General features: G+C 35.9%; 2 protein-coding genes across 38 annotated transcripts in view; one reads left to right on the forward strand and one right to left on the reverse strand.

Annotated features, from left to right (window-relative positions):
- Nucleotides 1-26,663, forward strand: part of Lrrfip2 (LRR binding FLII interacting protein 2) — a 114,105-nt gene that overhangs the window by 86,434 nt on the left and 1,008 nt on the right. For 19 of the 37 annotated variants that reach the window (XM_087182088.1, XM_087182087.1, XM_087182096.1 and 16 more), the window contains 8 exons: nucleotides 5,278-5,370; nucleotides 7,701-7,793; nucleotides 12,747-12,848; nucleotides 13,123-13,255; nucleotides 14,853-14,902; nucleotides 19,529-19,649; nucleotides 23,391-23,470; nucleotides 26,182-26,286. In XM_087182088.1, the coding sequence (XP_087038214.1) occupies nucleotides 5,278-5,370; nucleotides 7,701-7,793; nucleotides 12,747-12,848; nucleotides 13,123-13,255; nucleotides 14,853-14,902; nucleotides 19,529-19,649; nucleotides 23,391-23,470; nucleotides 26,182-26,286 (777 nt within the window). The remainder of the gene's footprint in view (nucleotides 1-5,277; nucleotides 5,371-7,700; nucleotides 7,794-12,746; nucleotides 12,849-13,122; nucleotides 13,256-14,852; nucleotides 14,903-19,528; nucleotides 19,650-23,390; nucleotides 23,471-26,181; nucleotides 26,287-26,663) is intronic. The other 18 variants (XM_087182123.1, XM_087182105.1, XM_087182107.1 and 15 more) reach the window with 3 other exon arrangements.
- Mlh1 (mutL homolog 1) overlaps nucleotides 24,120-26,663 on the reverse strand; it is a 52,053-nt gene continuing 49,509 nt past the window's right edge. The window contains exon 20 of the mRNA XM_004857889.4: nucleotides 24,120-26,321. The gene's annotated coding sequence lies outside the window, so the exon portion shown is untranslated. The remainder of the gene's footprint in view (nucleotides 26,322-26,663) is intronic.

Here is a 26,663-nt window from a genome sequence, read left to right on the forward strand (position 1 = left end):
ATTCTGAGCCATCATGCTTTACCTAGAGTTCTGTTGTTTCCCTTGTTTTTGCCTCACCACACATTTTTCATATCTATTTCTGCTTCTTCTACAGATTAGAAGAAAATCTCATGTTAAGTATTTAATGATCAGAACTGAAGTGAGCTATGTCACTGTCTCATATATCCCTGAGGATTTTTAAAAATAAAAATCCCCATGATTAATTATTTTCATCAACTTAGTTTTTCCTTTCATTCTAAGAAAAATATCTTAGTATGCACAGGAGATTCTAAAAGTTTTATACTTTTCCAGCTTACAGTCTGTAAGCTTTTTTAATACCCTGAAAGTCTGCTTCACATACTGTGATTCATGTTTGAGATAATGTCTCTTTTTTTTTTTTTGGTACTGGTGATGGAACTTGTGTCCTTGCGCTTGTGCAGCAGGCGGTGAAACCACTGAGCTAAATCCCTGGCCCAAGATAGTGTCTCTTGCCCACATACTTTTATCCTGAGTTCTCTTGTTCCAAACAGATACCAGTATCACCTCATGTAGTAGAGTGTTCATATATGTAGATATACAAAGAGGCCAGGCACCATGGTGTAATTCATTGTAGCAGCAGATTGGGAAAGTAGAGAAGGCCCATTCAACAAAAACAACAATGATGTTGAGAAAAAATTTCAAAATGTTTTTAGTGCTTCTTGCTGAAATTAAAATAACTGCACCTTAAACCTTTTGTCTATGCCTACTTTAGGAACAGAATATTAGCAATGTTTTAAGTATGTTATCCTCTTCTTCCTTATTTTAATACGAAATGGCTTATTTGACATTTAAAATTTTTTATTACAGGTTTTAAGCATTTAAAAAAGCATACAGAGGAATATAATTGCTCTTCATGAACCTACCACTTGCTCCCAATCACTGTGAACCTGTCTTCAGTTCTGCCCTGTCCATTTCTCTTGCTCTCGTATTGAAGCAAGTTCTAAGCACCCCATATTTTAATATGAATTTTAGTAGACAATATGGACTCTAAAAATATAAAGAATATTTCATACCTAAAAAAATAATATTCCTTCATGTTACATATTCATTCACTATTAATATTCACTAGTTCAAAATACCTTAAGTGGTTTTCCTTTTTATAGTTAGAAAAAAAATCAGGACCCAGATAAGTTCCGTACCTTAAAATTAATGGGTAAACAGGTTCCTTTTCACCCTTTTTCTCCCTTGCAATTTATGTGTTGAAGAAACTAGATTGCTTGCCAGTTTCCTAGTCTTATGTTTCATTCACATAATGTCTTTAACATATTCCTTTTCCCTTCTAGTGCTTGTGAATATGTTAGGTGTAGAGGCTTAATCTTAGCATGTTTGGTACATCTACTTCATAAGGTAGTGCAATTACCTTCCTTAGGAGGCCCAGTTGTGTGACTTTCTCTTTGTGATGCTGTAGCTGGATGCTTAGATCTCATAGTTAATTAGGGGGTTGTGCAGTAGGATATTCTGATTTTATCATTACTGATCTATTTATTTACTTTTATTATACAGCTTTGCTAAGATACAGTTATAATTCATCTATCTAAAAGTATACAGTTCAGTGGTTTGTAGTATATTTAAATATATATGCACCCACCACCACACACCCTTTTAGAATATTTTTAATGACCTCATAAAAAAACCACATATCCATTAGCTATTATCTTCTTATCTCCCCCTTCTTCTACTCCCAGCTCCAAGTAACCACTGATTTACTCTGTATCTATATATTTCCCTATTCTAGACTTGCTTTTTTTTTCTCTATTTTTTTGGTACCAGGGATGGAACTCAGGACCTTGTGCTTGCCAGGCAGGCATGGTGTCACTGAGCTACATCCCCGGCCCTCTAGACTTTCATATTAATGGAATCAATCATATGTGGTCTTTTGTGATTGACATCTTTCACTTAGCCTATTTTCTGAGTTCATCCATGTTGTAGCATATATCAGAAGTTCATTCCTTTTTATAGACTATTAGTATTCCATTGCATGAGTATGCCACATTTTGTTTATCCATTTGTATTGATGGACATTTGAATTGTTTCTCCTTTCAGTTTTAGGAATGATATTGCTGCAACTACCTGTGTACAATGTTTTGTGTGAACATAATATTTTTTTTCTCTTAATTATCTATGTAGGAGTGGAACTTTTGGATCATGTTGTAAATCTGTGTATAGCTGTTGAGGAATGCCAGACTGTTTTCCAAAACAGCTTCACCATTTTACATTCCTTACTCGTAGTACATGCAAGTTCTGATTTCTCTACATCCTCACCAGCAATTACTATTATCTAACTTTTTACTTCTAGCCATCCTAGTGGCTAGTCTCTGAGAGACTAATGATTTTTTAACATATTTTCATGGGCTTATTGAGAGATCTTCATTGGAGAAATGTCTGTAAGATCTTTTGCCCATGTTGTGATTGGTTTTTTTGTCTTATTGAGTTGTGAAAGTTGTTTATATTTTAGATATAAATTTCTTATCAGAAATATAATTTACAAATAATTTTCTGTCATCCTGCAGGTTGTCTTTTTACTTTCTTCTGCTTTATTAAGTTTATCTTTAAACAAACTTATTAATCAGATAAAATAGTTTACAAAGGAAAGGCAAGAAAAACTTCACTCTCTGCCTTTATTTATGAATTTTCAAAATTAGGAGTTTGTTTAGCATCCTTTCATAGTGACCAATTGCTTGTTTTCTTTTAAAAATATCATTATGAAACCATGAGTTCAAACATTTGATGTTCTTAGTGCATTGGTAGCTTTTATTTTTGACATTTCACTTTTTTAATTGTCCCATTTTATGAACTTCTTCACATTGATTTCCAAGTACTTTTTTTATTATTATTAATTTTTTGGTACCAGGGATCGAACTCGGGTCCTTGTGCTTTTGCAGCAGGCGGCGAAATCACTGAGTTAAATCCCCGGCCCATCCAAGTACTTTTAATGAATACAAATGTAGCTGGTAGCTTTTTTGCTTTCTGACAGAAGATCGTCCCTTCTCAATCTTGTACATTTTCTGTCCTTGACCTGAAATCTGCCATTTGTCTAAGGAGCCCTAGTCCTCTTTTAGTGGAGCACTGTGGGTGCTAGGGGTGCTCATTGCTTCTGAGTTGTTTATATCTGGGAAATATATAAGTGGGTTGTTTTGGTTACAGAATATATTGTGAGTTTGTTCTTATTGTTTCAGTTTATATTTATGACTTCAGGGATTTTAGTTTATTTTTTCTATTGTACATCTGTATCTCCTTTTTTTCACATTGCAATTCCTAGTTCTCAGTCATTGGGGATGATAGTAGTTATATTATATTATATTCTTCTTTTTTTTTTTGTTACTGGGGATTGAACTTGGGACCTTATGTTTGTTTGCTTTATTTCACACGACCCAAAATAGCAGTACTATTGGTTAAAAAGTGGGTTTGGTTTGGCTTTTATTTTTGCCAGTAGGCTATGTATAGCCAAAGTACTGCTTTGAAATGTTACTTGAAATAGTTTGTTTTCTTATGCTACTAGCTAGACATACAGTTTATTTCATTGCATTTTTATCTTCAATATGTAGGACCTGCTTTGCAAATTTTAAGTTTTTACTGTAAAAAACACAACATAAAATTTAGCATTTTAACAATTTTAAAGGGTGCAGTTTACTAGTGTTAAGTATATTCATTGTTGTACATCAGATCTCCTGAACTGTTTCATCTAGCAAAACTAAAATTCTATATCCATTAAACAATTCCCCATTTCTTTCTGTTCTTGGCAACTACATTTGAACTTTTGGTATCTATGAATTTGATTGCTTTAAGTACTTCTTATAAGTAGAATTATACAACATTTGTATTTTTGTACTGACTTATTTTACTTAGCATAATGTCTTCATGGCTGTGTTGTAGCATGTGATGAGTTCCTTTATTTTTAAGGTTGAATAAATTACACTATATGCAAACTACATTTTGTTTATTCATTTGTTGATGGACATTGGGTTGTTTCCTTAGTAAATGCTTTTAAAGTGTAACTTTGTCTTACTATATATATATACAGAATATAAATTTTGTCCCACAAAATCAAAGCAGCAAACATCTTTGAAAAAGATAATCTTCCGTATCTTCATCCTATTTTTGTCTTTTTACAGAATTTAAAAATTTAATGGTTTATCTTTGCATTTTTTTAAACCAAGAAGATATATTAATCATTTTTAGTCAAAAAGGATAGGTACATACAATGATGGCGAAACTTTTAGAACTTTCAATGATAACAAACAGCCTCTGTGGCACATGTGCCATAGGTTTGTCACCACTGGGTACATACATCATTCAAAATACAATACATATGAATTAAATATATTTGTATCATTCCTAGAAAATGGTAGAACAGTATACATACTGTTCTGTATCTTTTTATCACTTTCTCCTAATAGTATAGAGAAATCTTCCTCATTCTTTTTCACCATGCATAGTTATAGTTAGGCTATTGTGTGGACAGTTAATTCCACCAGTTTCCTAGTCATGGACATTCAGGTTGTTTGCAGTGTTATAAGTAATCCAGCAAAATAATCCATAATACTGTATTGCATTAGGACTTTTTTTTTTTTGCAAATTTACCTGTAATAAAATGTCCTAAGAGTGGAATTCTGGGTTGAAAGCTATGTGTTTTTATGTGATATCACTAAATTGTATGTAAATGTTTTGGACTTTTACTAGTGTTTTTGTTAGAAATATGGTTTTAGTTTGCATATTTCTTCATATGAACATCCTCATACTCAGAGGTGTTTTTATTTTTCTGTAAACTGCCCATTTGTTCAGTCTGTTTTTCTGTGTAGCTAGTATTCTTTTTAAATTTTAGAGATTTTGAGTATAATCTGTCCAATATAAACTACATTTTTTGTAGTGTGTCATTATCTTTTTACTTTGTGGTATCTTTTACCAGTCAAAAGTTTTAATTTTTATGTAGTTTAATTTATTGCCTCTTCCTCTTATTAAGGTTTTAGATTTTTGCATAGTAGCATTTTTAGCATAGTAGCTTTCACTCACTCTTTGGATACTTACTTTTTATTAAATGCCTGCATAGTTTGTTCTCCTTTTCTGTTTATCCCATATGAGATGAAAATTTTACAGTGTTTGAACCTTTCTATTGAATTTATAGTTGTTGTAGGTTATTCTAAATCAGCAGTTCAGAGGCATTTCTGAATGTCATACTTGGTGGCTTCTTTGTTGTATTGCATATATTCAAATTTGTTGTATGCCATGTCCTGTGTAATGATGCCATTTGTTTTTTAACAGGAGTTGGAAAGGCAGAAACATATGTGTAGTGTGCTGCAGCATAAGATGGATGAACTTAAAGAAGGCCTTCGGCAAAGAGATGAGCTTATTGAGGTATGTAGTAAACTATGGAAATACTTAATTTTGAAAAAAATGAGTTGGATAGAATAAAGTTGTATATGTGTTGGGAGAAGAAAGTTAAAATCTACAAAGAGTCACTTTGCTCTCCACATTTGGCTGTCTCCTAAAATTTTTCAACATAAGCTATAAAAGCAGGCCTGTACCCCCTTTAATAGCAAAAGCTTTTGGTTAAGTGTCTTTTATTCCTAAGCACACTCTTTCCTGAAGATATCGTAGGAAATGGAAAAAAAGAAAAATGACATAATAACATTATTCTTTGGAACATAGTGAATACCACTTTCTTGGATATGATTCTTGAGATGTAGTAAGTTAAACGTTCCTCAGTTAAATACATTTATAAGGTAGCTAAATGAAAAAGAAAATTGTCAAGAGCTGTGCCTCATGTACAAAAGGTGAAGGTTGGGTAGTGTAGAGGTTTAGGTTTTTGCCACCTTGTCGGTAATATCTTAAGTGGAATAGAGTTAGTCCACCACTAACTTTTTTTTTGAGACAGGGTCTCTCTGTGTAGTTCAGGCTGGCCTTGTTCACTATATATAGCCCAGGCCGGTCTCAAACTCGAGGCCAAGCAGTCTGTTTGCCTCAGCCTCCCACCTGGCCTTTTAAAAAGTATTTATCATCCTTGTGGCCCTACTACCTTGCATGTATCTCTGTTCTTCTTTCAATGTGGTTTTTTCCTCCTGAAGTTGAAGTCTGAAGAGGATCCTGCCCATTATCTAGGTGTGGTTATCAAAGGCTTCTAAGGTTAATTAATTTAATGTTGTTGACATGTTAGTGATACCAGGAAGGCCAGCTTTTAATGATCCAAGGGAAATAGCTCACTACACTTGTGCACATTCCTGTCTTTCCTTTTTTTTCTCTTCACCTTTGGACCTGCAGTACTTAATTTTTTCCTTGTAGATGACCTACAAGAACCACTTAATAGAGGGGGAAAAATGACTTTTTTTTGGTACTGGGGATCGAACTCGGGTCCTTGCGCTTGTGAGGCAGGCAGTGGCACCACCCACTGAGCTAGATCCCTGGCCTATGACTATCTTTTTTATTTGTGAATTGGTGTAGTTTTTATGACATTTAAGAAAAATAAAATCGAACAGCTGGAATTTATAGATTCTAAATGCAGATACAGGTAATCCTTTGGATCTGTCAGATATGTGAGTTTGTTTTGCTCATTTTTTTCACATCTGGTAGGAAACATTATCCAAATTTTGTATCCTACTGCTATTTAAAAATAATGTGAAATCCTTTTCCTTTTGTCTTTTTGTGTCAATATGCCAAACACTTATTTCTTTTTCTAATTAAGATGAATACTTTCTCCCCTTCAAGATTTCAGAATAATAATAAAACTATTTTTGGAGCTGCCTCTCAAATTCAGTAGCTTAAATTAGGGTTAACTGTTCCAGTTTTTAACATAATTACATTTAAGAGGATTATAATGCTTGATTTCTATTATTTGTCACTTTGGCTTCTTTAAAAGCCCCAGGTTGTAGAGTATACAAACTTTAAAAACCTTAGTTTTCAGGGTTTCTTATTTTTACAACTGAGATCTTTTAGATGTTAGTGGCCAAGACTGCATAGAAGTGAAAACCCTTGAGTATGACAAATAACACTTTTTGGTTTACAATTGAGAATTGCATGGCAAAGCAGGTAATGTATGAATGAGAAAAGTAGGCAATGATAATTTTTCAGTAGTCCATAGGGGAAAAAAAAACTGTTAAGAGGCTATATAAACTAAGTATCCTTGCCCAATCAGAAGAGTTCATTTAACTAAATGTTAAATTCCAGCTTTTCTAAAAACCAGTTTGTCCTTTGTAATTCAGGATCTTCTTGGTATTATAGATTCCTCTAGAAATACACATTATTCCATGTTTGCAAAAAAAGGCCCCTATCAAAGGAAGAGTATACATTTGGAGCTCTATGTATACAGAAACCCTGTCTGGCTTGCTCCACATAGCTGTGGTTGAAAGTTATTTATTCCCAGTCCCCTTGCTTACTTTCGCTTTTTTTTTTTTCTCCATAGTTCTAGGGATAGAATCCAAGGCTTTGTGCACACTGAGCACATGCTTTATCACTGAGGTACACCTCTAGGGCGGCCTCCCTTAGTTATTTTTATAGGGGCAAGCCAGCAAGACTTATGTTGCCAAGACTCTGAACATCATCTTTCTTTCTTTTTTTGTTTATCACAGACTTTCATACCTGTTTTTTTTTTTTAAGTTTTCAACTTTATTTTTATTCTGTTTTCCTTATTTTAACTCCCTCCCTCTTTTATTTCCACTCTTTTATTACTTTTCTTACCCCTTCCTCTGCAGGAGAATCAGCGTATGCAGCAGAAAATAGACACCATGACAAAAGAGGTGTTTGACCTCCAGGAGACACTTCTTTGGAAAGATAAAAAAATTGGGGTATGAGATGAAATTGAGCTTTCATTAGAAGCTCATCTACAAGGAATAGATCAATAGAATTTAACTTAGAGATTTCTGAAAATCTGTCCTTTTGACTGTTCTTGAGCATTTATACATTGTGAAATATGAGTAAGCAAAAGACAGGGGCTTCCATGGGAAAACCTGATACTATGCTTAGAAAGAACTTTTTTTTTCTGGCTAACTCAAGGCTTGTGAAACCTACAAATAAGAACTTCCAAAGGAAATTGTTCTTATGCCCCAGGGATTCTTATCCAAAAGCAGCCACAGGCATTTAATTCAAACTCTTGTGGGTAGTTTGGTATTCTTATATTACAAGAATTTGAGTAAGAAACAAGATAGGGAGTGGGGATGGGGAAAAGTTATTAGCATCTTATAAATACTTGGTGAAAAAAATAGGAAGAGATTAAAATTAGTTTAATTATGGAAGGGGATAGGAATGTAAGATTTGGCTGAGTTGCCAAACTGTGATGCTAACTCTAATTATAAACCGAAAACACCCAAAGCAGAGGCCCAGATAAGGAAATATTCTTTTTTGTTTTGGGGGGGGGGGGTTAGCGCTGCAGGTAGATTACAAGTATACTGGAGTCTGAAAAATTCCTGTCCTTATTTCATGTGGTTTTTGATTGGCAATCCCACCTGAGGAGCTTAGGAGCCATTCATACTGTATATACCTGCCAGAGGCTTACCTTGTCAGGGAAGGGCTGTGATGGAAGAAACAGAAAGAACAAATGAGAAAAGTCTTGTTTTACGTGAGGTTAGGTAGAGTAAAGTTGGCAAAGATGGCCCAGAGCACCAATGAGAGACATGCCCAAAAGTGAATCTTCTGGATCATACCTGCCATTGTTGGGGGTGCTCTGAAGCCCAGCTGGTGGTCAGCAGGATCCATTTATTTTTATTACTTAAACTACCCTATCTTCTCATCAATTAACACACAGAAAACCACATTATTTCTTGAGTCTATAGGCCAAAAATTTAAAGAACTAAGGGTAATTTTATATTATTTCAGTTATTGAGTTTCTAAAACTACCCAGACCTTAGCAAACCTTTCTGGGGGACAAATGAACAACAATATTTGAAACTATAATAGTGAACTGCTAATTTTATTTAAATTTTTAGTTGAATTTAAAATGAGGGAAGAAAAATATGTGACACAAAGTAGGCAATTTGTATAGTTAAAATCTATTCATTATCTAGAATAGGCTTCTTTTAGAATATAATTTTCTTTAGTACAGATCTGCAGATCCAGGGTTTCTAATTTGTATAGTTGTCTTAATATTTTAAACTGATTTTATTAGAGTTGCTGTAGTAAAACCTTCAACTCTCAGTCCAGTAAAATAGCTCTTTAAAACAAAACAATTTTTTAAAATTTTTGTTACCATAAAAACATGCTGATGGTTAAGACAGATTACTAAGCTTTTCAGTTGTCTTGACATTATTTGAATGAGTAGAAGCCTTCATTCTGTGGTTATACCATGTGTTTAAAGCTTTGACTTTTTAATATTAAACTTTTTTGGAGACCATTTTAGATTCATACACAACTATGTATATAAAATACAGAAAGATCATGCATACCCTTTGCCTTGTTTATCCCAAATGAAACATATTTCAAAACTGTAGTACAATATCACAACCAGGATATTTCCCTGATACAGTTAAGATAACAAAACATTTCCATCACCTTTCTTATAGCCATTCTACTATACTTGCCCCCCAGTCCTGGAAACCAATCTGTTCTCTATTTCTATAATTTTACCATTATAACATTCTGGATTTACCTTTTTCACTCAGCATAAGTCCCTTAAGATTTATCCAAGTTTAGTGTAATGACAGTTCATTCCCTTTTGTTTTTAATTTGAAAAATTGTGCTAAGATACAATTTACCATCTTAAGCATTTTGAAGTGTACATACAGTTCAGTGGCATTAAGTACATTCACATTGCTGTGCTGGTATCATTACAGTCCATTTTCAGAACATTTTCATCTGTCCGAGCTAATAGTTTGTACCCATTATAAACAATTGCCACCCCCATCCCTTTCCCCTAGCAATCACATTTCTGTCTCTATGAGTTTGACTACTGAGTACTTCATATGAGTAGGATCATATAATGTTCAATTTCATATTTTTGTGACTGGCTTATTGCACTTAGCATAATATCCTTCAGGTTCATAATGTTGCAGCATGTATCAGAGTAAATATTCTTACTCTTTAAGGTTGAATAATATTTTATTGTGTGTATATACCATGTCTCCATTGATGGACATTTGGGATGTTCCTGCTGTTTGGCTGTTGTGAATAATGTTCCTATGAACATGCATATATGATTACTTGGATATGTCTGGAAACCAGCATAAATTCATTCTCGTTCTAATTATATTTGTGCCCTGTGCAATTACATGGCAATTTAACCTGTTGCCCAAAAGTTTAGCCCATTGTACAGACCCATTTGGCTTCCTGATGCTAGAATTTGAGGTTGAGTCTGAAATAAATTATTTAGAACTCCACAAACATGTACTTTTCACCCTAAAAAAAAAAAAATCAGAACTATTGTTGCATGCAAGCACAAGGGTGATGATTATATGGTCAGGTAGTATAGAGGATTTCATCCAGCATGAATACATTTGATCCAATTATAAGTTATTTCAGTAGTTTTCAAATTTTGTGGTGAAATGGACAAATATACAGGAGATATTTTATTTTCCCATCTGTAATTATGGGAAGATGAAATTAAAAAGTCTAAATGTAAAAATAAAACTCAGTGCTATAAAGATGGAAAGAGGGAGTAAATGTCTCGGACTAGCATATGCTAGAACTTCTAGTTTCAAATTGGTCTCTTTCTAGGGGATCTTTTATATTCCATGACACTTTATATAGAGCATGTTGTGGCAGTGATCATTTACTCAGTTACATGTGCTGGTGCTTTGTGCAACCATGCATGCAGATACCAATAAACAAAAGTACCTAAACCTACAGAAATTAAAGTGAGTATGAATAGTTAGGAAAGTATTATTGTGCTTTGTTTTCCCATGTTTCCTTTGTTGTTAATATAGTGGAATGTTAATACTAACTTGATACCTTAAATCCTATATGGTGGTAGAAACTTAAATTATTACTTTAACAGGCAGATTTCAGACACAGATAGTGTGAATATAAATTGTAGAAAGTTAGATGTTGACGTTATAGTTTGGATAAAGAACATAATGCAGCCCATATAGGGCTGTGATATACAAAACTATGCAAGGGGTTTGGAACTAAAAATAACTGAATTCATTTTCTGGCCTTGTTATTTACTGAGACTGGGCAAAAACCAAAATAGAACAAAACACAAACTTCTCTGAGCCTTAATTATCTGACCTGCAAAATGAGGATGAGACAAGTAGTTCATTACAGGGTATTTAAGGGAGGCATTTTATATATATAATAGTATATAGGGGTGAAATTATATATAAATTTATAGAATAGTGCCTGCCTTATAATATGTCCTACACATATGGTAGTTGCTATCATACTGCTCTTCTCAGTTTGGTTGCCAAATAGGATTGCAATGTTTTTTTTTTGGTACCGGGGACTGAACTCGGGTCTTTGTGCTTGCGTAGCAGGTGGCGAAACCACTGAGCTAAATCCCTGGCCCTAAGATTGCAATGATTTTAAAAACTGTCCAGCCACTCTTGAACCTAGTAAGCTAAGAGGAGTTACCTGTTGTAATTTAACTTCTTCAGTTAATGGGAATGCCAGTAGAAAACACAAATACAAGAACATATATGTAGAGAAAGGCTTTTATGAAAAACAGCCCAGCTGTCAGATTTCTATTTGGACTACTTGACTTGATTATGCTTTTTAAAGTCTGGGTTATTTATTTATTTATTTATTTGTGTACCGGGGATTGAACTTGGGACCTTGCGCTTGTGAGGCAGGTGGTGGCACCACTGAGCTAAATCCCGAGCTGGGTTATTTTATTATATAGTTACAGTAGACTTGATTTGTCCCTGATGACCAAAGTAGGTCTCTGCTTCTGCACTACCTTCTCAACTCTGGGAGTTGTGAGATTCAGGATATGACAAGGAATTCCCAGTGAAACAAAACACTGGTTTCCCTGAGATGTATCCTGTCATTATAAACTGCAGGCAGTGCTCTACGCTGAGTTCTCTGTTTAGCTTCTATTTATGGGATGGATGCTGCTGTTATCCTTTGTTTTTTCCTGATGAGGAAATTGAGGCATAGGTAAATTAAGCATGTGCCAGGACCCAGGAACTTGATTCTGAAATCTATAATCTTCTACCCACCCAGGTGGGCTATATTTTGTCCAGTGTTTTTATTTTTGTTTTTCACACTTTGAAAGTATTTCAGAAAACCAAGTAAGTCTTAGTTGAATCTTCTTGGAGATTAGCTATATTTGGATTAAGTGGTATTTAAATATTTTGTCATGCTACTTGGAGAACAGCCATACAACAATATTTAATTAAAATAACATGCATACTAGTTATTTTTCTTCCAGAGCCATTTTTATTTATTTTAAAAACATTTTAGTTGATATATTTCTGAATAAAGTATTTTAGTTAAACATGAAATTAAGTTTTTTGCTTACCAAATGAAAATATACTCAGGAGTTCAGCAAGGAAATTTGAACTCTTTGTTGTTGTCTTCATCTTCCTTTTCCTGTTTTCTTCATTGACTGGAAAAGAAAGATTTGTCCTCCTGCTTGATGTGATAAGCATGTATTGCAAAATTTATGCACGAGAACCAGTTGCTACTAAAACCTTCTGGAAATGTATCATCCACATACAAATAACTGTTTCCTCCCTTGATTGCTTGCCTCCAAGCTTTTAACTGCTTCCTTGCTTTTTATGCTTTTATCTTTGCTTATTTGGATTAGTTACCTTTCACTTGCTCTTTTTTCTGTGCCATTCTTCCCTTGCTACCCTGCCTAATACCAGGCTCTAGAGAAACAGAAAGAATACATTGCCTGCCTTAGGAATGAGCGAGATATGCTCAGAGAGGAACTGGCTGATCTGCAGGAGACAGTGAAGACAGGAGAGGTATGTTAGTATGAGCCTGGAGCTCAGATCCCTTACTGCTTTACTCTGTCTTCCTTCCTTTCATCCCGTTATCTTTCTTATCTTGAATACAATTCTGATATGGTATATTAAGTCATTTCCTTCACAGAGGTATTTTCTACATAGCTATTTCTAACTAGGTTTTACCTGTGGCAAACACATTATTGCAGAGTTACATCACAGAGCTTCCTGATTCCATGTGAGCCATCTTTTGTGATGGTGGGTTTTTTTTTTTTTCTCCTTTTCTTCCACACAGAAACATGGCTTAGTTATAATCCCTGATGGCACTCCCAATGGTGATGTCAATCATGAACCAGTGGTTGGAGCCATTACTGTTGTGTCTCAGGAAGCTGCTCAGGTCTTGGAGTCAGCAGGAGAAGGGCCACTAGGTAAGACACTCTTGCATTTTGTCTTGGATTAATGTTGGGCTTCCAGCTTGTTTATATCCCAGCTTGGAAAACAAAAACAGCATATAAAGGTCATCTGACCGAGACTTGCCTGCATCTTTAAGAAGTATCTGGACATGCTGTCTTCAGACATCCTTGATCTTGCCAGGTTATGAGTCATTACAAGATAGTAAGCATAGCTATCAGGCCCCCGAGTGGAAGCACTATGGGTCTGTACATAACTGCATTTCACTTAATACAAACTTTCTGCAAAGAGAGAGTTTAGCATGCTCATGCTAGGGAAGCTGTGAGCTGGGAAGATACTTTCCAAGTAGGTTTGTAAGTTCTTCTTCCTGAGCATCTGGTTTTGTTCCACTACTTATCCCAGGGTTTCGTAGCTCTTTGCCACCACATTTCAGAAGAAATAGGTGATCATGATAAGTTTTAGAGGAGTGTAACTCCCAGATAAAGGCTTTTCAGCCTCTTAATATTTAGGCCTCTTAAATGTAAATCTTCCCAGGAAACCACACAGGTCCTCATCCGTTGCTACCACTAAGAGTCCTACTCTAGGGGATGAAAAATAGCAAATAGATAATGTATCATCAGCTCATTTTTATTTACTGCAAGCCATTCTGTTTTTCCTTTTCTGTTTTATGTATGTGTAGGTTTCCTACAGGAATGGGAGGTACTGTAGGAGTGGCACAAGCTGAAAAAAAATTTAAAAACAATTTACTAATGGCAGAATTCCAGGAATATAATTAGTTATAGAGCACTTCGATAAAACAGAGGATGCTAGGTGAGTGAGAAGGAAGATCTAGAATATGAAATGAGTAGATGGCCATGGGGAGCTCAGGGTGTTTCCTTCTGCCTGTTTGGAAAATGCTGAAGAAACCAGAACACATTTGGCTGTAACCTTCGTTAACTGTCGGTGGTTGTAGATCAGATGTCAGCTACTTCTTTTACTGAACTAGAGGTATCTCCTCAGCCTATTAGGCCTGTTTTAATGCCTACTTGGGAAGAAGCAATTCTCTCCATAGGCCAGGAGGTAGACCCCATAACTCTGCTCCCCAGCCTCAGTTTGCCCTTGGCTATCCTCATCTTAGAGATGATTTCTTTCTCTTCACCCACTAGCATTTGTGGAACTTGCTTCTTTCAGCATTGTTTTCCTCTATTTTCTTTGCTCTAGCTTCCTCCCACCATGCCTTTTTATTCTCTGGCTTCTTTCACTTGTTTCGAGTTCTCCTGCTAAGGGTATAAGCCTGTGAAAATGCTGTTAGCATTTCAGGTGTCTTCCGCTGGTGAATGCTTGCAATTTTTTGAAAGAAGAGAATGGCTTTTTTTGTATTTGAGTTTATCTTTATGTGGAAAAATCATTGTTTTGGGAACAAATGTATTTGGTGCCCTGATAAATATCGGTTGTGTGGAAGTACATTTGGGATAATTAAATACTCTTCTGCAATGCTATTAAAGCCTTTATTTTTATTGTCAGACTTATAAGTACGTCATGAGATGTTTGCTACTTAGGACTTTGGGGAATTCTTTTTAATTGTTTATTTGTAATTGCATTACAAATTTAGTTTGCAACTCTTTTTTTTTTTAGATGTAAGGCTACGAAAACTTGCTGGAGAAAAGGAAGAGCTATTATCACAGGTAAAGGCATTCTTTTTTTTAAAAAAAAAAAACTTATTTACTTCAAGTTTGATTTTTAAATGTCATGAAATTATTTTTTACACAGGTAATAAACTCAATTTTATATTGGATTGTAAGCACACATTATCTAGGGGTTATCCAACAAACCACGAATGTTTTATTCATCCCTCTAAAGTACAGCTTACATATGGTTGTGGTACATCCCAGGCAGATGAAATCAAAGCACACAAGGGGAGGTGCTAGCAAAAGAAATACTCATTTGCAGAAGTAAACAGATAACCCTTCCAATATGATGTACCACAACCACACATGAGAAAAGTCAAGAACTTATTTTATTTATTTTAAAATAAACATTGAGGATTCCCCATTACCCACCACCCTACAAAACTTTTGAATGTGGAATGTTCAACAGCCTATCCGTTTTAGTAGGTTACAAAATCAGCAAAAACTCCAGTTGTTTAATGATGAATAATTTTGATTTTTTTTAAGTAGCTGAGTACCTACTGGACAATTTCCTTAGCTAAAGGCTAAAAGTAAAATTTTAATTTCTGCACAGAAAATACCATTAACTTAGTAGCCTTTGCTTAATAGATGGGATTAATTCTCCATAAAGTCAAAGTGGAATGGGACAACAAGCAGCATTAAGTTCATAGGCACACAGAACTAGTGCTCAAACTGCTAGCACAGATTCCAACATAGTACATATGGCTAAGTCAAGGCATTCTTCTCATTGGAAGATATTAGTAATTTAGCCAGACTCAGTTACATGGTAAAATGTTACTAAATTAAAATATTCCTTACAAATTGGAAATGTGTTTATTTAAACCTTAGCACTCAAGTGAAATTACAAAGATAATTTATATTTTAGGACCTCTAGCCCTAGTTCTTTGAGGTATCTCCATACTGATTTCCACAGTGGTTGCACCAGTCTGCATTCCCACCAACAATGGAGAAGGGTTCCTTTTCTCCCCACACCCCCGCCAGCATTTGTTTTGGGTTTACTTCTTGATAGCAGTCATTCTTTCTGGGGTGAGGTGGAATCTTAGTGCTGTTTTCATCTGCATCTCTCAAATGACCAGTGATGTTGAACATTTTTTGATATATTTATTTGCTGCTTTTACTTCTTTGTCTGAGAAATGTCTGTTCATGTCAGATGCCCATTTTTGAATTGGGTCTTTGAATTTAGGAGGTCTGATTTTTTTCAGTTATATATTCTAGATAGTCCTTTGTCTAAGGTACAGCTGCTAAAAAATTTTTTCCCACATTGTAGATTGTCTCTTAGCTCAATTGGTGGATTCTCATGCAGTGCAGAAGCTTTTTAATAAGTTGAGATCCCAGTTGTTGATTCTTTGTGCTAGTTCCTGTTGCTACTGAGGTTTTGTTCATAAAGTCTTTTCCTATGCCAGTGTCTTCAAGAGTTCTACCTAACTTATCTTCCAGCAAGTTTAGTGTTTCTGTTTTAATATTTAGATCTTTAATCCACTTTGATCTTAGTTTAGTGCATGGTGATAGGTATGGGTCTAGTTTTAATCTTTGGCAGTTTTTCCAACACCATTTATTAAATAGGCTGTCTTTCCTCCAATGAGGGTGGTTGGCTCCTTTGTCAAAGATGAAGTGGCTGAGTACGTCTGGAGTTGTTTCTGCAGCTTGTAATCTATTCCACTGATCCTTGGGTCTGTTTCTTTGCCTGTACAATGCTGTTTTTTTTTTGTTTTTTTTTTTTGTACTGGGGATCGAACTTGGGTCCTTGCGCTTGCTTAGCAGGTGGTGAAACCACTGAGCTAATTCCCCGGCCCAGTACCATGCTGTTTTTATCACAGTAGCTTTGTAGTATAGTTTCAGGTTGGATGTTTTATCTGATTTTTAAAATCAGTAACTTAGCCACAGAGTTTTTAGTTTTTGCGACAGGATCTCTCATTATGTAGTTCAGGCCTGCCTTGAACTCACTATGTAGCCTAAACTCGCAGCAATCCTCCTACCTCAGCTTGCCAGGTTCTGGGATGATACACGTGTGCCACCACACCCAGCATCCACAGCTTTTTAAACAGTAATTTAAACCCACTCTTGGTGATTTCAGATGTGTCAGTTTTACTCTTAAGTTCCATCTGATGAGTCTCAGAGGATCTGACTCAGTCCATTGTGAACTCTAATGCTCACTGCTTCCATAGAGAGATGTGATTATCCTTCATTGGCATGTGGAGATTTTCCTCTGTGACAGAGGTTGTGCTCTATTTTCCTAGTCTCTTGTGTCTTCCTTCTTCATTTATTTTTATTTTGCTGTATCTTCCTTAACTTCCTAAGGAAAGGGATGTGGGCTGCTAATTTTTCATGACCTTGTAGCCCCACCCTCTTATTTGATTGGTAGTTTCGATGGGCATCTAATTCTAGATTGCAATAATTTTCCTTCAGATTAAAAAAATACCATCTTTTCATTATTCTGTCTTTCATTGTGGTTGTTGAGGATTTGGGAGGCAGTTTTGATCTTTTGTATGTGACAATTCCCCCTTCCTATGGAAGCTAGTATCCTATTCTTTCTCTTTCTCCCTAGTGTTTTGAAATTCACAGTGATGTGTTTTGAAGTTTTCATGCATGTTTACTGGGCCCCTGTCAATTTTAGGAACTCCTATTCTTTACTTATGGGAAAATTCCTTGACTGATTTTATTGAGTTTCTACATTATTGCTATTCAGTCATTAGGAAATGTTAAGTGAAATTCCACTATTTAACATGTACTATTCTAGGCACTTAGGGTTTTTAAGTAAATAAATCAGTCAAAAAATTTCTGCCCCAGTGGACCTTACAGAAAATTCTAGTGTAAAGAGATCATAGAAATAAACGTAAGGAAATTATATGGTATATTAAAAGATTTGTGCCTATGGATTTAACATATGTGTGTCTACAGTTATATTCAGCCCTTTAAGTGTGGCATGAAATGAATAGAGATTTTACCAGCAAGTATAATGGGACAAGGGAGGTAAGAGAATGTGTAAGAGAGTGATGATAATGATAGATGTAGAAATTAAAGAGGATAAAGACAGTTGAAAGATACCAAGGCACAGTGGGAAGAAGATGGAATCAGTGAATTAGAAGCACAATACCAGTGGGGTTGAAGGATGTTGCGTTAGGGTCTAGAGAGAGTGGTCTGGAAAGATGAGGAATTGTGGTTAGAGAGAGGATACATGAAACTAAGTTATACAGGGACTGTGGTTATTTAATGATAGCTAGTACATGACTTGAGTGTGAGTGGCTGAGGGCAAGAAGGGGTAGACGGTAAGATCTTTGGAGGGGAAGTAGAGAAACAGAGAGTAATAGAAACTGAGAGTTAAGTTAAAGAAAAGAGCCTGTACAGTAATGAAATTACCAAGAATTGAGACAGTAGTCTTGAGGGACTGAGAGTCAGGAGGTTAATTGGTGATGGAGTTGGATGATAGCAGTGATGAGAGGTAGTATATATAACTTGAAGAGATGAGATTAACAACTGGGCCTTCAGCCGTAGCAAGGAAAGCAAGTGGACATCTAGTCTATTCCCAGGATCAGTGGTAGGAGGCTGTAGAATTTATAAAACAGCTAGTGTTTGATAGGCTGCAGAGAAAACATGGTTCTTTGGAGGCAGCATGTTTCTAGAGCACTGAGAAGAGGTTGAGGAAGGAGAGGTTTTGCTAGTGATGTACTGATACCTCTAGAGGGTTCAATGAGAGTTTCAGGCATTAGGAAAGGTTAGTAGATGAGGGTTTGGGTTGTACAGAGCCTTGTGCCTAACAGTGCAGGAGAGGAAAGATGACACTTTTTGAAATGAACATAAATAGCAACGATTGGTTTGTTTCCCTTAAGGCACGCAGTGATGTAAGCCCTAATATATGTCAAAGGGCAGAGCAGTCTCTGGAAAGAATGGGTTTAATCCCAGTGCCAGGCTTCCTCATGACCCCTGTTGCTGGTGTTGAGGGCAGTTGGGAAAGTCACTTGTATATCTTCAATTATTTTTGTGTACAGAAAGTTTTCTAAATAAGTATATTTAACTTGTCTCTAAAGCTGAACAAAAAATATAACTTCATAGATGCTTCCACTTTGAGTAAAAGTAACGAAAATACCTCTGCTGTTCCATAAACCACACAAAAAATAAAATATAGCACTTTTTTTGTTCATTTGTTTCTGGTTTGGTTTTTTTTTTTTTTTGGTATCAGGGATCGAACTCAGGATCTTGTGCTTGTAAGGCAGGTGCAGTGCCACTGAGCTAAATCTCCAGCCCTTGTTTATTTCTGTTTTGAGACAGTCTCCCAATGTAGTCCAGGCCAGCCTTGAACTTTCTGTGTAGCCAGGCTGTCTTCAAATTTGTGATTTTCCTGCCTCAGCCTTCCAAATGCTGGAATTATAGATATGTACCACCTGGCTGTTGTTTTTATTAGGACACCTGATCCTAGAGCTCAATCATTTTTGTATTTGTTTAGAGCTTATCTCTAGTACCTAGAACCTTGCGTCTCATAGTAGGCACCCAAGAAAATATTTTTTGAATGAATGATTTGTATGGTTGATATGAGGATCTGCCTTGTTCCCTGATATGGCTATTGGGTCAAGCATCTGATTCATTTGAGAGAATGGATCTTGGTGGTGATTTTTATTTCCATTTCAGATTAGAAAACTGAAGCTGCAGCTAGAAGAAGAACGACAAAAGTGCTCCAGGAATGATGGCACAGCAGGTGACCTGGCAGGACTGCAGAATGGCTCAGACTTGCAGTTCATTGAAATGCAGAGTAAGTGTTAGGGGATAGGCCAGTCCCTGTCTGTATATAAGCTGTGTCCCCAGACTGAGGTTATGAGCAGGATGCCAGAGTCATCAGAAGTATTTTTATAGTATACTAAAAATGGAAACACCCATGAAGTTATACTTTTTGTTAAATATTCTTTAGAAAATTTTCTACATACAAAAATAATTGGAAATATACAAGTGACTTTTCCAGCCGCCCACAGACACCATCAACATGGAAAGCTTGGCACTAGGACTGTGTTAAAAAGACTGGCTAGGCCTCAGCTAGTGTGGAAGAGCAGGCCTTGTTAGTAGTACAGCTGAGCAGAGGCTCTCTTTGTTGTGGCTTCAGGGTTGTGGGAGGACAAGTTATTCGTTTTACTCTTTCTATGCAAAGAGATTTCTAGGGACTTTTTTTGCAAATAGTGAAATACTTTTGACCTGACAGTATCCTTTTCCACATTCATGTGGTATCTCTGAGCTTCCATGTAGCACCTTTCCCCATGAAAGTTTGTGGAATTTATCGTGGATAATTGGAGATTTTGGACTCACACCAATGTTGAGTAGTTTCAGAATTTTCCTGGACTTGCTGTAAAACCCAGATTAATTTTTACATGGAATTTAAAAGAAAGTCACAAAGTAAAGTTGAGTCTCCTTAAGTTTCCCCAAATTATTTCAGTTTTTTTCTCTTTATACTTTTGACTCTTTTTAGGTACTGTACTCATACTAAATCCCACAGTTGAGATATTTCAGCAGCCATCCATATATAGTTAGCCTTTGTTAGTGTTGATGTATAATTTATAGATAGGGGCGACTGACTTTTCTGATTTAATGGTGGCTTTTCTGACAACTGAAATTATAATCTTTACTGTTCTACGGCCTTTTCGTCTGAGTTAGGTTGAACAGAAAAGACATTTTGGATTAGGCTTAGTAGTACTAGCTTTTGAGGTTAGTATTACTTCCCATTTTGGTTAACTTCCAATTTTGGTTATCAGCTAGGACCTTCATGGTGTTCTCAGGGATTGTCTTGTTCTAGAATATCATTTTGATGTGGAGGGTACAGGGACATGACCAGCAGTGTGACAGCTAGTTAGGAAGCTATGGTGGTGAACCTAAACTAGTACAATGATTGTTTAAAAAGTCTTAAAGGACAGGAGGAAGATCTGAGAGATTGGCCTAAAGCAGCAGATTGAAAAAGAAAATCAAATTGAAGAGGAATGGGTTAGCATTTGTGACTTCCTAGAACCATATAGCTATTGTAGAGATGATTTTTGCAGAAGGCAAGGAAAAAATATTCACCATGGAGGTATGCAATGAGTGATATGAGCAAGACTGTGAGAAGGCTGGACCTGGCTAGTAAAAACAAAATCAATCATCTCCTCTGTACCTCAGGAGGCCAGGAAAGGGCCCAGGCAACTTTTGGTTCTGGATAGCACTTTAGCTGTTGCATAGTCCTTGGAATGGGATTTCTCATCATGAAGTGACTGGGTCAACAGATTTACACATTTGAAAATAGGACGGAATCAATAACTTGAAAAGGAGTTAGAACATTTTGATAACCAATAGGTTTCTGGGGATGAGAATTTTAGAAAAAACAAAACAAAAAAGCAAGACCCTAAAGCTTCTGTTTGAAAGCTCATGAACAGTTGTTTTCACTACCAGAGTTAGCTCTGGGGAGGTGGTTTCATAACCTCATTACTTTTAAGATGACAGTAACTGTCCTAATTAAAATCTCTTGGAAAGATTATATAGGTACTTAACTTTTGTCATGTGGAAATAGAGAAAAGTTCTTGAGTTAGATAATTTGAGTATTTACTTTGGTAGGTTATATTTGATTCATATTCTGTAACCTTTATGATTTGATAATCATTTCAGAGGGTGATTTTTGTGAAATTTGAGTTCTTAGAGGAAATTTTTATTTCCTGTCATTTCTAAACTGTTTTGTTTTTATATTACTAGTACATATTTGTGATACATAATGTATACATTCATCCTGGGGAGTTTGTATATGTACAATATGGCATTTTAATCCTTTTATTTCCCTTCCCTCCTTCCCTCTAACTCTAGCTTCTCCTCTCTTTTATAAAAGGTCTACCTCCCTGTTTCCTTTTGGTTTTTTTTTTTTTCTTTTTTGGTACTGGGGATTGAACTCAGGACCTTGTGCTTGCAAGGCAGGCACTGGAACCACTGAGCTACATCCCTGGCCCTCCTTTTGGTTTTTTATTTTGCTCTTTAAATTATACTTTGGGTTTCTTTTATGAGAGAAACCATGCAATATTTAAACTTCTGTGTCTGATACATTTCACTAAGCATTGTAGTCTCAAGGGGCATCTGTAGTCCTACAAATGAATCAAATTTATCCTTTATGACTGAGTAGTACTCCATTGTATATACATGCACATTTTCTTTATCTATTCATCTGTTGATGTGAACTTATTTACTTTATTTTATTATTTATTTATTTATTTGTTTATTTATTTTGGTACCAGGGCTCAAACTCAGGATCTTGTGCTTGCGAGGTAGGTGGTGGAACCACTGAGCTAAATCCCTGGTCCCCCTGGTCCTTTTTTAATTTTGAGACAGAATCTCATTAACTCAGGCCAGGCTCAAACTTGTGATGCTCCTGCCTCAGACTCCCAGAGTGCTGGAATTACAGGCATGTACCACTATGCCCACCAAAATGATTTATTTCTATTTATTTGTAGCTCTACCCATAAGATATTATCAAAACATTATCAAAAATCTTTTATTTCATCAAATATTTATTGAAGCACCACTATGTGCAAAGCAATTGGCAAGGTACAGAAGTTGATTTAAGAAAGTTAAGCCAGATGTGGTGGTGCACATCTGTGATCCCAGCACCCTAGGAGGCTGAAGCAGGAGGATTGCCAAGTTTGAGCCTAGCCTGGGCGGCTTGGTGATAGCTTGTCTCAAAATACACAAAGGGCCGGGGATGTAGTTCAGTGTGAAGGCTCTAGGTTCAATTTCCAGTACTGCAATTAATTAAAATTATTAAAAGGCTAAGACAGCGCCTCTTTTTATACATACAATATTTGTCAATATTATGCACAATAAATGTCAAAAAAGAATGTACCAAAAAAATAAAAAATAAAAAAAAAATAAAAAGAATGTAAATGCAACAAAGGTTAGGAAACCTTATCAGTACTAAGGGGGGAAGTGGAGATAAAAATGAGCATAGTCTTGAAGGCAGAGACTTGAATCAGAAGTGGGGGTGACAGGGCACTTGAATAGGAGAACAGAGGTAAAACCTGGGAAATGGTGCCGGGGATTTAGCTCAGTGGCATTGTGCCTGCCTCGAAAGCGCAAGGTCCTGAGTTCGATCTCTGGTGCAAAACAAAAAAGCTGGGAGATGGGAAGATGCAGGGCTGGGTTCTCAGGACCAGATGGCCCAGTCCTGTGAGATGGAGCTCCGTGACCCACAGGACTACAGATAAGTTTGCAGGGGTCATTGCTGAGTTCTCTCAGCAGGGTTTCTTTCTGAGTTCTCTCACACATCAGAGGGTAAAGAATAACGTATTCCGTTGATCCCAAGGCTACTGTTGGAACCTAAGTGCTGGAGCTTCTTCGGCTATACATAATCCTGAACTAGGGCTGCTGATTGCTGAGTGTTTGTTTTGTCATCTTAGACTGCACAGTCCTTTATATGCTGCAGAGGGCATCATTGTCTGATGCTTCAGACTTTCCTCTCTGGGAGATGAAGATAATTCTTTATCATCTTCTGTTTTAGGAGATGCCAACAGGCAAATAAGCGAATACAAATTTAAGCTTTCAAAAGCAGAACAGGATATAACTACCTTGGAGCAAAGTGTAAGTACTTCTGTACGGTACCAAGTGATTTAAATTCCTATTTAAAACACATGTGCTTCCTGCATCCATAGTGGCTAAAACTAAGAGTGCCTGGGTTTCTTCGGGCTGCTTCTGCAGTTGGATTTCTAAAAGAGCTCTATTTTCAAATAGAAAAGCCAGCAGAGTGCACCTAATAGAGCACTTCAGGCTTCTGTTTTCTCTGAAAACATAGGAAATTGTAGTTGTAATTGTTCTTTGTAGGTTATTTCAGGAGAATTCAGGATCATAGCTTATAACAAAATCATTCAGTGTACATTTCAGAAGTCTTAAAAACTCCATTGAGTTTCCTTCTACAGTGCTACTTTGGCACTTAAACAATATAGTCATAAAATTTAACATGGGAAGCTGGCCCTGTAATGATTACAGCTATTCCTCTCTGGGGACCTTTCTTGATTTATAAATTATAGTTGGTTCTGAGAGGAGCTGTGACTCTCACCCTGAGATTTGTTAGTCTTAGAGTACTTGGAAACTGTAATGACATTATATTTCCATCTTGGCTAAATGGTGGCAAATACTAGGAGCTGATATTCTTTTTTTTTTTTTTCCCATTAAGTTTATTGGTACATTTTCAGTATAAAATACAGTTACATTCATCATTGGGATCTTGTACCTTTACATGAGTATCTTGGTTCTTTTTTTTTTTTCCAATTCCCTTGCCCGCCTTCATCCCCTCCACCCTTCCCTATTTGCAAAGACCTTGTTTCCATTTTTTCTCCTCTTTTCATATTTCTTCCTTTCCCTTTTTTCCCTTCCCCTACCCCTCCCAATTCCCCTGGTCTTTTAGACCTTTTCTTCCTGTTACACACTATCAGTTATACATTTTTTAAATTATAATATCAAGATCTAGGAGATATTACCACAGATTTTACAGAATTTAAAAGGATATAGAAAGCATATTACAAAAATCATATTTGAAATAAATTTGACAACTTCTAAGAAGTACCTTGGAAGACAAATTAATGAAACTAACTCTGGAGGAAATATAAAACTTGAATAGCTCCTATTAAAGAAAGTATATTCCTAGCTTGAAAACCTACCTATATGACAACAGCAGGCTCATAAACATTTTAACTGATAAATTATATCAAACAAAGCAGAAAAAAGAAGGAACACTTCTCCCCTCATTTTAGAAACTCAACATTATACTAATCCTAAAACTGGATAAAGATAATAGAAGAAAAAAGTATGAACATAGATAGAAATTTCTTTAACAAAACAAACTATTGGAAGTCAGATCTGACAGGATGCAGAAAGTGGTTTTGTTATAGGGATGGCAGTGTTGGTTCAGCATTGGAAGATCCACCCCCAAAAGTCATCATTTTAACAGAGGAAAGGAAAAAACCATATAATCCTGTCACTAGTTGGAGAAAAAGTATTGGACTAAATTCTACAGCTGTTCATGGCAAAAGCTCTCAGGAGACTAGAAGTAGAACAGAAACTTCTCAACAGATTAAAGACATGTACTCCATACTTCCAGCAAGAATGCCTTATATAAATGGAGAAGATAGAATGCTTTCTCCTTAAGGTGGGGAACAAGGGCAGATATGCTTACTCTTTATCTGTCCATTAAACTTTGAAACCTAGGCCCCACCAAAATAGTCTGGCAATGAAATGACACAACTAGGATAGGATTGGCATGGCAGAAATCTTTATATGTAGATGAAATGATCATCTACAGAGAAAATACCAAGAAATCTCTAGGAGCCCCTAGAACCTGCACTTGAATTTAGCAGGATTAGAAAACACAGGGTATATATAAAAATTCAGGTCTGTGTATACTTGCTGTAAATGAAGAATTGGATATTGAAATTTAAAAGTTATGTAGGAGTACAAAGGACCCAGAAAAGTTAAAAACCAAAACAAAAACAGTGTTGGAAGACGTTTAGTACCTAATTTTAAGACTTCTTCTAAAGCTACGGTAATCAAGGCAGTGGTGGTGTAAGGAAAGACATATAGATCATTGGAATAAAACAGAATCTAGAAATAGAACCACACATATATGGTCCACTGAGTTTTGAAAGATTATTTAACATTAGCATTTTATAGAATATAAACTCAATTCAAGAGCCGAGGAAGAGATAGTGTTTTCAGCAAAGGGCACTAGAACACCTGGTATCCGTATATAAAAAATTAACCTCAACCCTTTTTTTCCATACATGAAAATAACTTGAAGGGATCTATGAACCTAAATATGAAAGCCTAAAAGTATAAAACTTTAAGAAGAAATTATAAGGGAAAATATTTATGAATTCAGGGTAGGCAAGAAGTACTTAGGATACAAAAAACATGATGTATAAAAGAAAAAAATTGATAAATGGGATTCCATCAAAATTTAGAACTTTAAATGACATGATTAAAATGAAAAGTAGCCCTTAAACAGACCATATTTACAATACATATAACCTATGAGCAGAATATATAAAGAATTCTTAGAGCTCATTAATAGAAAACCCAATTAAAATGTAGACGTTAGATGATAAATAGCCAGTATAGCACAAGGAAAGGTGTGCAACTCTAGAATCAGAAAAATACTAATCAGTACAATAATAAGATTGAATTATACACTCATTAGGGAGATGAAGTTAAAAGTTTTAAAAGCCTTGTCATGACTTTTTCTTTTTGTTGGATTCTCCCCCTTTGCGTTTAAAAGAAGCTGATATTCTTGTTTCTAGATTAGCCGGCTTGAGGGACAGGTGCTGAGATATAAAACTGCTGCTGAGAATGCAGAGAAAGTTGAAGATGAACTGAAAGCAGAAAAGAGGAAGCTACAACGAGAGGTACTTGTTCCCATATGCTTCTTGGGACAGTAGTCCTAAAAGAAAAAATTTCAGAGATAAATTTCTTTAGTAAGAAATTTAATAGTGGGTCAAATCTTAAGGAAACAGCAATGTAGTTCCTCACTTCGGCTGGTTTTGGACTTGCAGCAATTGCCATTTACTTGTATGTTTTGGTCAGTTAGCTAATAAAAAAGCAGTTCTAATTTTTGTTTCAGATCGTCTGTTTCTGCAGCTTCTATCCTTTTCTGTGATTTAAATAATCAGCCTTTAGCATCATTGTTCACATCTTTAGCTGACCAGGGATGGGGTGGGGTAGGTGGTGGGTGTGTTTTCCAGGATTCTGTGCAAGTCCATCGCAATTAGCAGTGCTTGTTTCC

This window comes from Heterocephalus glaber, unplaced genomic scaffold (genome assembly GCF_053883595.1).
Source record: "Heterocephalus glaber isolate CG9 unplaced genomic scaffold, H.glaber_assembly_v1.0 deba00001472, whole genome shotgun sequence".
NCBI classification, from domain to species: domain Eukaryota; kingdom Metazoa; phylum Chordata; class Mammalia; order Rodentia; family Bathyergidae; genus Heterocephalus; species Heterocephalus glaber.